Here is a 15,658-nt window from a genome sequence, read left to right on the forward strand (position 1 = left end):
GTTTATAAATTACTTTCAGAAATTGCGTTAAACTTCTATTCCTTAACCTGCACTTTTAAGATGCTATAAAATCTAGAACTCTAGAAAAAGTACTTTGTTACTTTCACCTGGTGGACCACCATGCTGTAACTCTGTGGTATTGTGCATCATGGGACAATTTTAAAGCAACTCAAAATTAATTAATCCAGGAAGAAATAGCAACAGAAAGCATGATTCCCTAACCTAGGAGAGGGATATTCTGGGAGCAGGGTAGTTCTGAATTACTGTTCCTTTCCTCTTGGGGCTGCCTTTTGTATTATTGCAGCAGCAGCAGAAAGGAAACTTAGCATGCCACTGCTCCCAACATCCACATTGTTGCCCTTTTAGATTGACTGAAATGAAAGAATGTTTTCAAAACTAAGAATTTGATAGTCTGGAGGTTTTTTTCTTGGGTGATTTGATGTGGGGAGGGAGAGGATTCTTAGTTTTGTTTGGGGTTTTTTTGTTTGTTTTTTGTTTTGGTTTTTTTTTAATAAATGGAGATTATTTATCTGCATATTTTTAACTGAGTGACAAGCTCAGGGCAAAGAGTCTGTCAGCTCTTTAAACTGTAGCCATAGATCTCACAGGAATACTGGGTCCCTCAGTGTGAAAATTGGTGGTATTTGAGACAGTAGGAAATGTTCTGTGATCTCAACCCAGAGCACCCAAACATAGTACACTGAAAGTGTATCAAGGCAAACCTGCAGAGGTTTTGAACTGAAAGCTTAACAGGAATTCTGATCTGTGCCTGTTTAGTGGTCTGAAAACTTAATTTTTTTTCCCTCAGTACAAAACATGTTTTGGCTGCTATCCTGTCTTGAAAGCACTCTGTTTTCAGGAGATTCCAAAACCAAGCAATCTAATATATTTAAATGGCTAGAGCTATATAGATCAAGAAGAACATGACAGTTTTATTTCTGGGGTTTGTGGTTTTTTGTGAATGGTGAAATATTTAATCCAGACATTTATGAGAACTTCTTTCTTTCAGTATTCTGTGAAACTGGAAAAAGGAGATTACACTATTCGGTTACAAATTCGTCATGAACAGAACAGTGAACTGGATCGCATCAAAGACCTTCCATTTATTGTTTCTCACAGGTTGTCTAGTACCTTGAGCTTAGATATTTATGAAAACCATAGCCTTGCTCTCTTAGGGAAGAAGAAATCCAACAGTTTGACGTTACCACCAAAACACAGTCAGCCATTCTTTGTTACATCTCTGCCTGATGACAAGTAAGTTACTGAAGTCCTGTTTTTCCCATCTATGTCTAACCAGCTGCCTCTGCACCTAACTAAAATGATACTTGAATAGTGTCTACCTACTCAGGCTTGGTAATTCCTCTTGTGTTGCTCTTTCACTATTTGGCTTCTTCATTGTAGTTTTCATGGAACCTTAATTAACCTGATTTTAACACTTAACTTACTTTCTTTGAACAGAATACCTAAAGGAGCAGGACCAGGATGTTATCTTGCAGGAAGTCTTACACTATCTAAAACAGAACTTGGAAAGAAAGCTGTGAGTATATGAGATGGATGACAGTTTCTTTTTCTGAAACTTTTGTAGCAAGTGAATGGCATGCCAGGAAGTATTGTATTGTATGGGTTTATTACTTTAAAGAGCGTTAGGTTTGATAATATATAATGCATTTTAGAAGCAGTTGTTTCATTATAAAGTCAGCATAGTTTCTAAGTATCTCTAATTTTATTTTCATCTTCTAATTTCAAATTTAGTTGCATTTTCCAAATTGTGTCTTCTAGTTCTTTCACTCTGAAACCTTTTTATTTCTAGGAGCAACTGCTTTTTTGTTGGCACGGAGCCTTTAAAATTGATTTTTATAACTCCATAACTTACTGTAATTTTTGAATGAAAAATACATGCATCTGTAGTGTTTTGTGCATGTTGGTTCTGTAACAAGCACCTATACTCTTCCTTGCATGCATACAATTTTGAGCAAAAATACGTGTTTTCTAAATACCTACGTGTTACTGTTACCAAGTAGTAGGAATTTTACTGGCTCAAGTACATAGATGTTCTTACCTGCTACACACTGATGTTGTCAACCACTAGTATGACTGTATGCTTCAAAGCAAGAGATAAGATCTTTGTGTGTGATGCTAGAAAAACAACTGTAGGGTCCTTTTGCTCATAATGCAACATCCTGTGAAAAAATGGTTTTTAACTTGTATGACTTTCTAGTGCAACAGTGATTGTAGTAAGCACAATTATTTTCTGTGTATCTGGTGGTACAGTGTTTAGAAGATTCTCCTAGCTATTTTTAAACAGATGTCATACCTGAGATTAAATTTTAGTCAATCCTGGTGATTGTTAGTACTTAAAAGGTAGTTGATCTATGTCTATATATCGCTAGATGTGGCTGAACAATATATATGAAATTAGAGTATGTTTTCATACAAAATAGGTTTCTGTATAGGGGGGCATATACCTTTACATCTTGTCTAGCATAAAAGTTTAGTTCATTCAGTCTGATTTGGCTGTAGCTAGTACTTTTGGGGCAGATTGCGTATAACTGCAGGTGAGATAATGTCTGTCAGGAGAATTTACATATCAGTGAGGAAAAATCCAGTAACTAGGAACTCTAAAATACCTAGTTTAATTATTTCTTTGTGATTCCTGTGAGGTTGTAAGTGTGCTTTTATGAAATCTGTGGTAAATTCATTACACTAGTGTAGTATAGTTTCCCTAACTAGAATTTTGCACTTCCTTGAACTATTGGTTGTGATTCTTGCCCATTTTATTTTAAAACCAGACTAAGTGGCTATGTACAGTAGTTTCTGTGATAGGAAGTAGGAGATAGGTAGATACTGCCTGTCAAATTTCATGTGATGGAGAAAAATTTCTTTCTCGGAGAGAAGTTCTAGCTGAGGCGTGTCTCATGTCATAGTCTAAGGCATTACTGTTATGGTCATGTTTCACTGGAAAAAGGATGGTATCAAATAGCATCAGATACTTTCTGCTGCCTTTAGTGAATCTCAATATGTACCAGGAGACAAAAAAGGAGGACTAGGCAGCAAAGTTGTCTCTAAGTCAGCAGGTGGATGCAAGGTAAGGGAAAATGTATCTAATTTCTGTATATTTATTATGAAATACAACAATGCCAGTAAACAGTCAACAATCTAAAAACTAAAATTCTGAGACTCAATTTCTGTAATTTATTAATTGAAGCTAAGTGGTTAACAACACTTGCTTATCTTACAGGAGGAATGGACTGTATACACAATGATGCATTGTTTTATTAATTTTGAAAACATGAAAGAGCATGCTTTAAGAGCATGTTTGAACATAGATGTGACTCTAAAAGTTGGCAATCTGTAGGTTGAAAGTATGACTATAATTGTACAGAGAAGGTGTCTCCATCCTGTGTGGTGTGTGCATGTTTTCTTACAGTATGTTATTCTAACTCCCAGGGGCAGTCTGCAGCAAAACGACAAGGAAAATTTAAAAAGGTACTGAATGTTAGTTTTTGAAAAAGATATGCTTAAGTCTTTTTGCATATGACTTAAAGAATTTGTCTACCAGTCTTGGTTTTTAATTTGTCTCCTTTATCTACCTACTTAGACCTGAATTATTTATTTCAGCACCTTACGTATGTTTACTGGTAGAATGACAAAACACTGGGAGGCACGTGAGCATGTGTATACTTTTGCAATAAGTGGTGTAAAATGCATGTGGTGATTAGTGGCCTGTATTTTTTCTCATTATTAAATATTCAGGAATCTTAAGTGTTTGTGGTCTAGATTTTCTGAGGCAAGTGTTTCTGCCTATTCTGTCTGCATATTGAGAATTGATTACGAACCTAACCCATTGATATAGAATTGAGTAAATGAATATCTAACTCTATACCCAATCTACTGAATTGAGAGTTGGCTTCATTACAGTCATAAAAAACATACTGTAGGAAGCAATATTTTCCTTAGGTGAGATGGACTTGGTGGAAAAGTCTCTTTGTTCATGTTTCTACTTAAATTGAATGTATTTTGTTACAGTCTAGAGTTTATACAGTTGTGTAGCAGGTAGTAGAATTTACAGAATGAATTTTGGAGTACATATAAGATATTTTAGGTAGGGGGTGAGTGACTTTCAATACAGCAGCGTTTAATATTGTGCTTTCTCGTATTTTTACATCAGGTAATACAATAGTCTACCAGAAGTCAGAGTGTGAAACAGTTTATTAAAAGAATGCAAAGAATACTCCGTTAGACTACCTTTATAAGGTTACTGGGTTTTTTCTTGTTAGAAATAAGATCTGAGAACCATGGATAACTCAGTCTGTTGCCACATTCTGCTATTTTGTTAACAGTGAATTTATAACTGAACCTGCTAACTTACTCTGGTTTTGGTGTAATAACTGTGTGGGAATGTGATTAGGCTTTACAAGGAAGGATTTTAGTGCACGTTGCTGAATTTTATTTTCATATCTGAAAATCATGCAGATCACTTTTAGTAAGTGAATGCAGATCACTTTTAGTAAGTGAATGCATGGCTTCCTGATGAATAGGGTATAAAATCTTCACAAAGTGAATCTCTAACAAGGGAGTTAAACTCTACTCATAATTTAATTTGCATAACAAAACCTGTTAAACAGATTAGAGGTTTCATGTTCTGGGGTTTTTTCTTTTTTTTTTTTTTTTGAACAGAGATTTGTGTTCAGATATACTGAGCAGTATACCCACTCGAAGTCAAAATAAAAACCGCTGCTCTTGTTACTTCTGTCTATTACTCATCAGTGTACTAGCAGCAAATAAATAAAACACAATGCATTTCACAGCATTGTTCTGTAAGACCTCTATTAATTAATGCATTTTTCTGAGATTACAACTCCAAGGCCTTCCTAGTTTACAAGTTTCAATACTTACCCTACCCTGTCCTAAGTTTACATGCAGGTAAAATGTTTTCCAGCACAGAAAACTTGGGTTTTTTGGGTTTTTTTTTGTGACACAGTTGATCAAAAAAGTATGTGTAGACTTTCCGTATTTTTCACAGACAAGTCCAGGCCCTCTTGTAAGATTAGGAGTGTTAATTTACATGTGACATTTTTATTTTATGTGTGGGGTTTTTTTGTTTTGGTACCAATGACTGGTCTGTGGAAGGATTTTCTTGTTGTTTTGGGGTTTCTGGGTTTTGGTTTTTTTTTTAGTTGAGGAGGGATGGAACTTGTTAGCTTGCACACATGAGCATGACACTGTGAGAGATCCAGAGCAAGTATTTCTGGTTGTTTGAAAGTACTTCTGTTTTCACAGAATTATAGAACCGCTGAGGCTGGAAGTGACCTCTGGAGGTCATCTGGTCTAACCCTCCTGCTTGAGCAGGGTCTCCTAAAGCTGGTTTCCCAAGACCATGCCCAGACGGCTTTTGAGTATCTTGAAGGGTGGAGACTACACAACCTCTCTGGGCAACCTATGCCCTGCCTATGCCCTCACTGTGAAAAAGTGTTTCCTGATGTCCAGAGGCAACCTCCTGTGTTTCTGTTCATGGCCATTTCCTCCAGTCTTGTCACTATGCACCACTGAAGACAGTCTGGATTTCTCTTTACTCTCTCCCTGTAGGTATTTACACAGATAGAGGAGTTCAATCCCCAAATGCTCCACACCCCCTAAATGCCTTCTTTAGGCTGAACAGTCACAGCTGTTTCACATCTTTTTCGCATCTTCATGGACCTTCACTGGGCTTGCTCCAGTAGATTCACATGTCTCTTTTACTGGGGAGCCCAGGACTGGACAAAGCATCCCAGGTGAGGCTTCACTGCTGCAGAGCAAAGGAGAAGGATCACAACCCTCAACCTGCTGATAGTGAGTGTAATGCAACCAGGGATACCATTAGCCCTCTTTACCACAAAGGCACTGCTGGCTCATGTTCAACCTGGTGTCCATCAGGACCCCCAGGTCCTTTCCTGCCAAGCTGCTTTCCAGCTGGCTGCCCCACAGCATGTTCTGTACCTGGATTTATTCTATTTGAGTTCTTCTTGTTGAACTTCATGAGGCTCCTGCAAGCCCATTTCTGCAGCCTGTCAAGGTCCCTCTGGATGGCAGCATGATCCTCTGGTTTATCACCCAGTCCTCCCAGTTTGAACAGCTTCTCTGTATTGCATAAAAGCAGTTTGTGGTTATGCCAGGAAATAGCAGCCTAGTTTTTCAAAGATAGTGAATTCTTTTATAACTTGGACAAAAATGTCAATATGTTCTCTCTACGCAATAAGCAGGTGTCTTTGTTTTTACAATTACTGATTTTAAATCAGTTACAATCTGGTTACTTTTTCCCCTTGTCTCTAAGTTTAGTCCAGAACCCAGTTAGAATGAAAAACAAATCATTGACTTTTTCTGGTCTGTAACAATAATTTTGTGTTGTTTTACATAATGCAGCTTTTGAACAGCAATATGTAACAACTAGCCAAGGGATAGAAAATTTCTACATCTTTCTCCCTGTTCTGCCATTCTTTCCTCTGATTTAAAGCAAGAAACGCATTATGCAGGTATTGATAAGTACAAATGGGAGACTAATAAATAGCATTGTGAAGTCAAACATGAAGGGTGACTTCCTTTGAGCATTAAGACACTATCCCTGTTTAATCATGAGGCCTTCAAAAATAGGATGAAGTATGTGCCTAATAAAATCTTGTGTAAGCCTGGCTGATGACTTTAAGAATCTTAATTTTCCATTAAATTAGAGTATTATCATAAAAATAAGCAACACTGCACAAATTGTATGCATCTTAAAGCAGATTCAAATTTCATATGTGCATTCAATTGTGTGTATGCAGAATTGTATTAATATGCAGATGCATATTAAATGAAAAATGAGACCTGGGATGTGTTTCTTGAAGGAGCTGTTTGCCTGTAGTTAGTTTTGCTGTGGATGCTTTGAAGTACAGAAAACAGTAGTTCATATGTGTTTTCCACATAAAGGACTAGAAATTGAATCACTAGACAAAAATCTTTAAAAATTAAAATCTTGAAGCAAAATTAATAGTTAATTAAGCTCTTTTGAGAGGTGATTGTTTTGAGCACATTGTTCTTGTTTATGGATGCAGTTTGTAGTTCTAGTTAAAAGTAAATTCAGACTTACCAAACTACACTGAGTACACTGACCAAAGTGCATATCCTATCTACTTCCAAAGTTTTTAATACTCCACTAATTTTTAGAGGATAAACAAAAAGCATATTTTGCATTAATCTGAAAGATTATTTAAAGTATTTTTTCAATGGATAATATTCTCACTTGCTATCTTTATCTGTCTGCAGTTCTGTATCTTTTTATAGGTGTATGTAAAATCAGTACACCATTCTAGGAATTCTGTTCAGAGGGAAGTTTGAATAAGAAAACCAACTGAAGTGCTGAATTGTAAAGAACTGCCTTTCTTCTCCTTAGTTTCTAATGATGAACGTCTCTTTGATGGCAATGACAGTGCCATTCTGAGATCTTCTGATATCCAGGGGGTTGCCAGGTTTTATAAATGATCCTAGTGTTTGCAGATAGAATAGAGAAAGAAGCTTTCAATCCATCTTACGGTCTTGTTATAGTTAAATTATATGTAATTAAATATTATAAGCACCTAAACTTTATTTATCCCATGAAATAAGTTTGAAGTCTGTGTAAAAGAGTGTACCTCTTATTCTCTAAGCTCTTTTAATAGGAGGGTGCCTGTGTCTGAAGCTCATTGATTTCCTTTCAGTGGTCATAGCTTGTAATGCTTGCAGAATCTCATGACCAAAAGTATCTTGCTGAGAGAATGGGGAGATGACATTTTACTGTTAATGGTTTAGCTACATAGAATTAGTCTGTCTAAGTGAAAGTGTTTTTCCACATAAGTGGGTTTTTGTTAATCCAGTTATGCTTCGTTTGAAACTTAAACCAGAGTAGTATAGTAGAACCTTCTCATATAGAGAGGGCTTGAGAATGCAGAGATCGTTTAGATACGTAACTCCAAAAATAGTTGCCAAGTAAGATCAAAAAGGGCTTTCAAGAGGGAAATCCTGAACTATGGGAAGAATGTTTCTGAGAATGGCTGGTTTCCTTCTTAAGAAAATATTAGTCTCAATAGAGGACATCTTTTAGAAAACATGATAAACTCATTCAGATTTTTGTGCTTAACCTGTTAGGTATCTTAAAATGTTAGTTTGTTTTAATGGACTACATTGCTACATTGTTGGTTTCTACTGTTCTCTTTACCTTAGTGAACCCCTACCATGTTTCTGACCTCTGTACCTTCCTGCATGTGCTTACTTCCATGACCTCTTTCGTTGTGCTCTGGCCTAGGTCTTGCTGAGTACTGAGTACTAAATAGCTGTACTGACTGGTCATGTGCTTCATATTTGAAATGCATGTGTGAGGGATAGTTCCTGTGAAGGAATTATTCTTTATATCCCTGTTATTATATTCTTATCCTGTAATTATATTATTTTTTTTCTTTATATGATTCCTGTGAAGGAATTCCTTTAATATAGATTAGTTGTCTAAACTACTTTAAAAAAAACGGTATTTAAATGTCAGTGTTGTTGTTCTATGATTACATATTAAGTAGCTTGAAAAATTGTTTTAAGGGAATACTGATGTGACTGTTACCAGTACCGTGTTCGATAACACATAGCAAGTTACTGGTCTGTTTGAATTATCAGTTCAAATAAAATTTTTCTGCATCAATGTCCTTGAATGTTTCACAAGTGTAGTGTTCAAGTTCATTATTGCAATGTGGCAGTTTGAGCCACATTAGAAATCCAAAATCCAATTTCCAGGCTTCCCCACCCCTTCCCATAATTTATCCTAACACCAAAGAGAAAACTTTCAGGCCAGAGGCTTCTATAGGGGAAAGGGGAAGTATTTACATTTATTTACACAAATAAATATACTGTACAAACTAAAAGCAACTATATATATATATTATTACACTTCTGTCAGTCCCTTCGAAGTTTTTCCTTTTAACTTTAGTCCAGGAAAAGCCTTTTCAGGCTGATAAGTAACCAGTCTCTCTCTCGTGGGAGTGTTCGGGGACCCGAATACTCCCCCCTCACCAAGCTCCAGCTGTTTGTGGAAGTCCTTCCTTCCTCATGAAGTCCAAGAAGGTAGCTTTGAGTCCTTTCTCCTTGGTCCTGTGTCATTTCTACTGTGTGATCTCTCTCTCTCAGTCTCATACCTCAGTTCTGTAGGCTGCTGTAGTGTAGCTTATCAACATACGCGTCCTGCAAGTCAGTTTTCAGCTGCCCCTGGTCAAACTTCATCAGGGCAACTCCTGAGCCTCTCTCTCTCTCTGGCCCGTCTCCTTCGTTATCAACCCATCCACTTGGCTCTGCTTCAATGCTGAGCCTTGCACCACTCCCACTAAACAGTGAGAGGGAAAAACAGCCCCCTTCTGCAGCCTGGCTGCAAAGGGGGGAAAGAAGAAGAGAGCCTGGCCGCAAGGCCTGCCTCTCTCTCTCTCGCTTACCAGTTGTTTGTGAGTCACGTCCCTCACAAACACACACTTACTCCAATGCTGTCTCTAACTCTGCCTTAGGCCGAGTTGGGGGGCCGCAGGGCTCCCCTCTCTCCCCCGGAGGGGGAAGAAAGAGCCCAGCCACCCCCTGGCCTTCTACACCTACGCGCAGCAGCCACCAACAGAAACTGCCAGCGGCGTCCGGTGCTGTGTATATATGATTTTTTAGCAGAAGCAAACAAGACAAGTGGTGACTGGCTCTCCAGGGAACACTGCCCTGGCACCCAATCACCTCTGAGCCCCCGACTCTCAGGGGGGGCCAATCTTAACCCATGACAGCATAGCAGTTTCTAATAGCCACCCTTTTACCTGCTATTTAAGTAACCTTAAATAACTCCATCTTGTGCACAAGGTTTCATTTTATTCCACAACACTGACATGGTTTACGGGAAGCATTCCCACAAATGTATTGTGGAACAATTGGTAAGAATAATTAAATTGCCACAGTGATTGAGCATGCAACTCAATATTTGGCACAATGTTGCAACAGAGTAATGGTATCTAGAGGATGTAAACTTTAATGATCTTCTACGAAACATCTTATATGTAACATAACGGGACATGTGCCCTCACTGTTTAGGGAAAAGCTTTTTTAAAGATTGCAACACAACCCCCAAAAAAGAACAAAACAGCCTCCCCCAGCAGTTGTAATATTTTAGAATGAGTGACTGAAATCTAATGCTAGCTTATTTGCAAACTTATATGTAAGTTGCCTTGGGAAAAGGACTTCAGAGCATGGTCAAAGATGAGTTAGCTGTAGGTGATTTTCTTATGGTAATTGTTGACTAGTATAGCATGAACTCAAACTATAGTGATATTTGTATAAACATATAATGTTTAAAAAAAAACTTGCTGTTGTGATGACTAATTTGAGCACATGTACAGATGAAACTGGAAAGTCTGTAGCAGTTGACTGTAGATACATCAGCTAATTCAGTAGGCACATGGAAGAAATAATATCTTGGGTGGAATAAATTTGTATATCCTGTGACATGTTTCGTGTTTATCCTACTGTGATATTTTTTAGAAATCAGTCATCTTTATTAATTTACTTAGTTCCAGATTTATAGGATAGGATCTCTAACTGTCTTCTTTTCCTTTGCCTTTATCCAAGTTATTTGCTTTTTTTATAAACAAAAACCCTTCCATGTTTCTTATTCCCTAACTAATACCTTTTAAAATTATATGAATACAAAAATGTCAAACTTCATAAATTTTAGGCTTTCTTTTCTTACACCTAGTGTGCTGTCTTAATATTTATGTCCTTGCATTGCTTAGAATAAAAAGTTAAAGCAGTTCCTGAATTCTTAATATCTAATAACTTTGCTCTCAGAATCTTTACTCGTTGTATGTGTAGCTCAGAGTAGTTGCTGGCTATGATTTGGCTTTTATATTGCATCAGAAAAAAATGTACTGTATCCCTTTCAGTATGTGTCTCTTTTCCCACCTCCAGGATGTCCTTACTGTTCACTATCATCTGATACCATCACCATCAAAGAGTAAAAATGGCAGCAAAGAGAAAGAAAAAGAACAGGAAAAAGAAAAAGACGTAAAAGAAGAATTTGCTGAAGCTTTAAGAGATCTAAAAATACAGTGGATGACTAAGTATGTCTACTGTCCTTACTACACAAGCTTTAAGCAGCTTGAAATTCAAAAAAATATTTAGAATCTGTACTTTCATGATGTATCCTCCTCTTTTCTAGGCTAGATACCACTGACATGTATAATGAGTTGAAAGAAGCATTTCCTAATCATCTTCCATTATATGTTGCAAGACTTCATCAGCTGGATTCTGAAAAGGTTATTTAACACTTCTTAAACTTGATGTCTCAATACATCCATGTCTTTCTTCATATATGTTGAAGTGACTGTACTCAGTACTATAAAGCAGAAATTCCTAATTAGAGTAACAACTGCCTCCTGAGCTGGTGGTGGTTTACTTAATCCCACAGCAGGGTGAAAGTATGCTTAACTATACTGTTTGCTTATCAGTAACTCCTTGTTCGGTTAAACAAATTGTAAATTTCCTTACTGGTTTAGTCTACAACAGTATTATTCTGAATGGTGGTTATTGAGAAAAACACACATCCCAATCTGTTCCTCTACTGGATTGGTAATTTCTTCTGGCAGAATTGCTTAGACAACTGAGGACAGTAATCCCCTGAAATGACACAGCTAAATCCAGAATCTGTCCTCAAAAATGAGAACTGTGAACAGAAAAGTTTGCATCTGAGGTTTTTTATGTTGAAGATAAAGACCTTTGTGTATATGCCACTAGCTTGAATATTTTTCTTTTCATTTGGTTCTGATTTTAAATTTATTTCTGAATTGAATAACTACTACCATTATTTAAGAGTATTGATTTGTACTGAAAGGTGATTTTTTTTCCATAAACTCTGCATTTTCCATGTACCGACCTCATATTTTTCACTGCTTATTTTCAGTAAAATGGACTACGTATGCAGGAAATCTTGCAAGCTTTCCAGATTTCTTTAAGCAAACTTTGGAGAAAGGGGAGAAAACAACAGGTTTAATTATCTAGCATTACTTCTGCATAACTTTGCAGTTATCCTAATGTAGTGTGTTATCCAGTGAAGCGGTGTGATTTCATAGAGCTGAACATCTTTTTTTATTCTTCCTTTAGGAACGAATGAAAAGACTAGATGAAATTGTTGCAGCTGCAAATACTGTAATCTCTCATATTGATCAGACAGCATTAGCAGTATATTTTGCCATGAAGACTGATCCCAGGCCTGATGCAACTACTATAAAAAAGTACCTAACCAGTAAATAATTTTCTTGCATCCTATTTTTGTAATCTGTGTACTTTGTCTCTGCATATAAAAATTTGAATTACTATAACTTTGATAACTTGTGGTATTTTTTAGGACATAGGTAATTTCAAATTTGACTATACAATTACTGTGTTTTCTTATTATATCTCCAGAATGCAGGAACACTGAAACCTGCAATTTTTCATTTACTCAATAAAATAAACGAGGGTGCTTTTAGGATTTAATTGTATCAGAAAAATAGAGTATTAAGTTTTTGTATCAAGCTCAATCTAAGATCAGAGGGACCAGCAGAATATTAGTAGAAGTGTGTGTTTTGAATGCTACATGCCTTTTCTTTATCTTTTGCAACCATTCAGATCTGTATTTGAAGACAAAATTGACATCAGCCAAAGAACTAACTGCTTGCAAAAGATTTTATTTGTGATAAGCATGATGACCATACTTCTGCTTCAGAGTATTTTTGAGACTCATTGTTTTTATTTAGTTTTAGATTATTCCTCTTAATTACCAGTGTGTATATATATATCTCCAAGGAGACACTGTTTTGAAGGTGACATCCTAGTCTAGAGAATAAGTGGTGGATTTTGCTGGACGTAGTATGGTGCTGTTTTAGTCATGAACAGAGCAGCAGATTTGAAGATTAGGCCCTCGACATGGGAGATGCATATTTGTTGATTAATATTAATTAATATTAATATTAAAATAGTGTATTTCAGTTGTAAATCTAGTCTATCTGTTCTGGCTATCCTGAATTCAGATTTGTGGGTAATTTTAGAATTGCTGTTGTAAAAGCAAAACCATGACATAATAAACCTCATTCTAAACATTTCTTGGTAAGTTGACCCATTAGGTCATGCAGTTGAATCTAACATCTGAAATTAAACACCAGATTCAATGGTGCTTTAAATGGATGCAATTCCTTTGAAGTCAGCAGAATTGTATCTGCTTATGTTAGTGGTGGATTCAACTCTCTCTGTTGATAATGCCAGGAACTATAAAACTGTATATCTAAATGCTGGCTTACTTTTAGAAGTCTGAGTTGCCCTTGCCTTAAGACATCAAAGGCATTTCAGACTTAGAAGAATGATTGAGTTTCTGTAATGCACAGTGTCTTAAGGTAATTTTTTACGATTATTTTAAGTTATAGTAACTAGCCTTGATTTAAAAATTATCTTTGTGCTTATTTTCATTTTGTGTATACTAACTACTGTAAACTCAGTTGGCACTGATTCTGTTCTTAATGAGGTATCTGCAAAAATTCTAAATATTTTTTCATGCTGTTTTCTTTTTCTAGTGAAATGGAAAAACAGAAGAGTACTTTAGTGGATGCACTTTGTCGAAAAGGAAGTGCACTGGCTGACCAACTGCTTCATCTGCAGGCCCAAGAAGGGGCTGCTTCCAGTGATACAGAGGGCAAAGATGAGGATCATGAGAGGTGCTCAGAAGTTTTGACAGAGACATTCTGGGAAACAACAAAATGGACTGATCTTTTTGACAGCAAGGTAAGAGACCAGAACGGATTTTTTTTCTTTTGCATGTTGGGTTTTCTGATAGTTTCTCCTGGAATTATGCACCACCTTTGTGTGCACAACCTTGTACATTCCTCCCTTGTACTTTTTCATGCTGTCCCCATATCTTGTGCTTCCTAAATGACCTTTTTCCACAGATTTTGCCAAGCCTGTCAAATCCATGGTAAGCCCATCTCTGTGCATATGAATGTAGAGGTTAAGGGAAGGGTATAGGACAGTACCAGATTTACATAAAAAAGCTACTTGCTTTATTGAATTGCTTCTTTCTGTACTTTCCAGGGAATATTTTTGATTAACCTCTGCACTGTTGTAGCTGTGCACATAGAAGTGTGCAGCAGCCCTACTCTGTTCAGTCCTGCATGCTGTAGTCTCTTCCACACCATGGACAAGAGAAGTTTTGTGTTTTGCTGTCAGTAGTATCTGTAGAGGTAAAGGAAGAATCCCTTGGAAATAATTACACTTATGTTTTTATTAGCACAGACTTTCTTGACATTTCAAGGTTCCTGATCCTGAGACTTGAATTTTTTTTTGTCTGCTTCATTCAAGACAGTTATTCCAGAAGGAAAAAAAAGTCATTGTAGGTGATTAGTTATGTAGCTTTTAATTTATAAAGGTTATGATTTTGTATTTTTGGCTGTTGAGCTATGTAGTTGCTGTACGTAGCTGTCACATGTGACTGTTTTAGTAGAAGATGAAGTGACCAATGTATTTGTTTATAATTGAGTAAAATTACAAATGCACTTCAAGTAGTTAAAAAAGAAAAACTTTGAAAGTGGAGAAAAAAAAAGCCCCAAAACATTTAACTTCCTTGGCAGTAAATAAACTCCGTGTAAGAACTTATGCTTTAGGTGGAGGCCTGAACAAGAAGTTTGATGGTGCTCACTCTCGCTTAGTGTGTATGCCCTTGTACCCATACATCTTTTCAGCATACCTCTCCTAATCGTTAACTGATTATAATATTCTGTGGTAGCAGATTTTGTGCTTTAATCATATTCCTTGGTACGTAATTTTCTTGCTATCTGTTTGTAAATGGAGTACTTTGTTCCAGTATAGTAACTCCTGGCTTACTTCTGTCTTCTGGTTTTTATTTTTTAAAGCTGATAGAATTTCAGGGGAAAAATGCCTATATAGACATTCTGTTAGGAGTTTATCACTCTTTGTTAATGGCTTTTTTTTTCAAGACATGTAGTGATTCCAGGTATTGTTGAGCTGAATGCTCTGGGTCGGGAATAAGTAACTGATTTGAGTTCTACAGATTAGGAACTTGAACCTTTCTCTTTGAGTGGCTTAAGTATGGATTTGTCTAAGTGCACATTCAGATTTTGCTCTGAAAATTATGCTGCTGTATTGTTAAATTGGTACTGAAAAGCCAACAAAACTGTTTTACATTTCTGTAGCATTTTGTATGGAAATTATTTCCATCCTGTTTATGTAGTACGTTTGTCTTCTTTTTCCTCTTGGTTTTACTACTCAATTTGAAATCTAAACTGATTGATGGTCAGGAGAGCTACAGAGCTACTTGCTCATTCCCCTGTGGTGAAACGAGGGAGAAAACTGGAAGAGTAAAAGTGAGAACTTTCAGGGTGAGATAACGACAGTTCAACGGGTAAAGCAAAAGCCGTGACACAAGTGAAACAAAACAAGGAATTCATTTGCCACTACCCATGGGCAGGCAGGTGTTCAGACATCTCCAGGAAAGCCAGGCTCCCTCATATGTAACTGTGACTTGGGAAATCAAATACCATCACTCCAAATCTCCCCTATTCCCCCTTCTTCTCCCAGCTTTATATGCTGAGCATGACACCATACAGTGTGGGATATCCCTGTG

General features: G+C 36.8%; 1 protein-coding gene across 1 annotated transcript in view; it reads left to right on the forward strand.

Annotated features, from left to right (window-relative positions):
- The window catches only part of TPP2 (tripeptidyl peptidase 2), a gene marked incomplete at its 5' end in the record, with an annotated part of 49,541 nt that overhangs the window by 25,531 nt on the left and 8,352 nt on the right, over window positions 1-15,658 (forward strand). The window contains 7 exons of the mRNA XM_029961002.1: window positions 1,010-1,254; window positions 1,459-1,537; window positions 3,448-3,486; window positions 10,960-11,111; window positions 11,210-11,306; window positions 12,151-12,281; window positions 13,596-13,803. Of these exons, the coding sequence (XP_029816862.1) occupies window positions 1,010-1,254; window positions 1,459-1,537; window positions 3,448-3,486; window positions 10,960-11,111; window positions 11,210-11,306; window positions 12,151-12,281; window positions 13,596-13,803 (951 nt within the window). The remainder of the gene's footprint in view (window positions 1-1,009; window positions 1,255-1,458; window positions 1,538-3,447; window positions 3,487-10,959; window positions 11,112-11,209; window positions 11,307-12,150; window positions 12,282-13,595; window positions 13,804-15,658) is intronic.

This window comes from Manacus vitellinus, unplaced genomic scaffold, assembly GCF_001715985.3.
Source record: "Manacus vitellinus isolate BGI_N305 unplaced genomic scaffold, ASM171598v3 scaffold_2_pilon, whole genome shotgun sequence".
NCBI classification, from domain to species: Eukaryota; Metazoa; Chordata; class Aves; order Passeriformes; family Pipridae; genus Manacus; species Manacus vitellinus.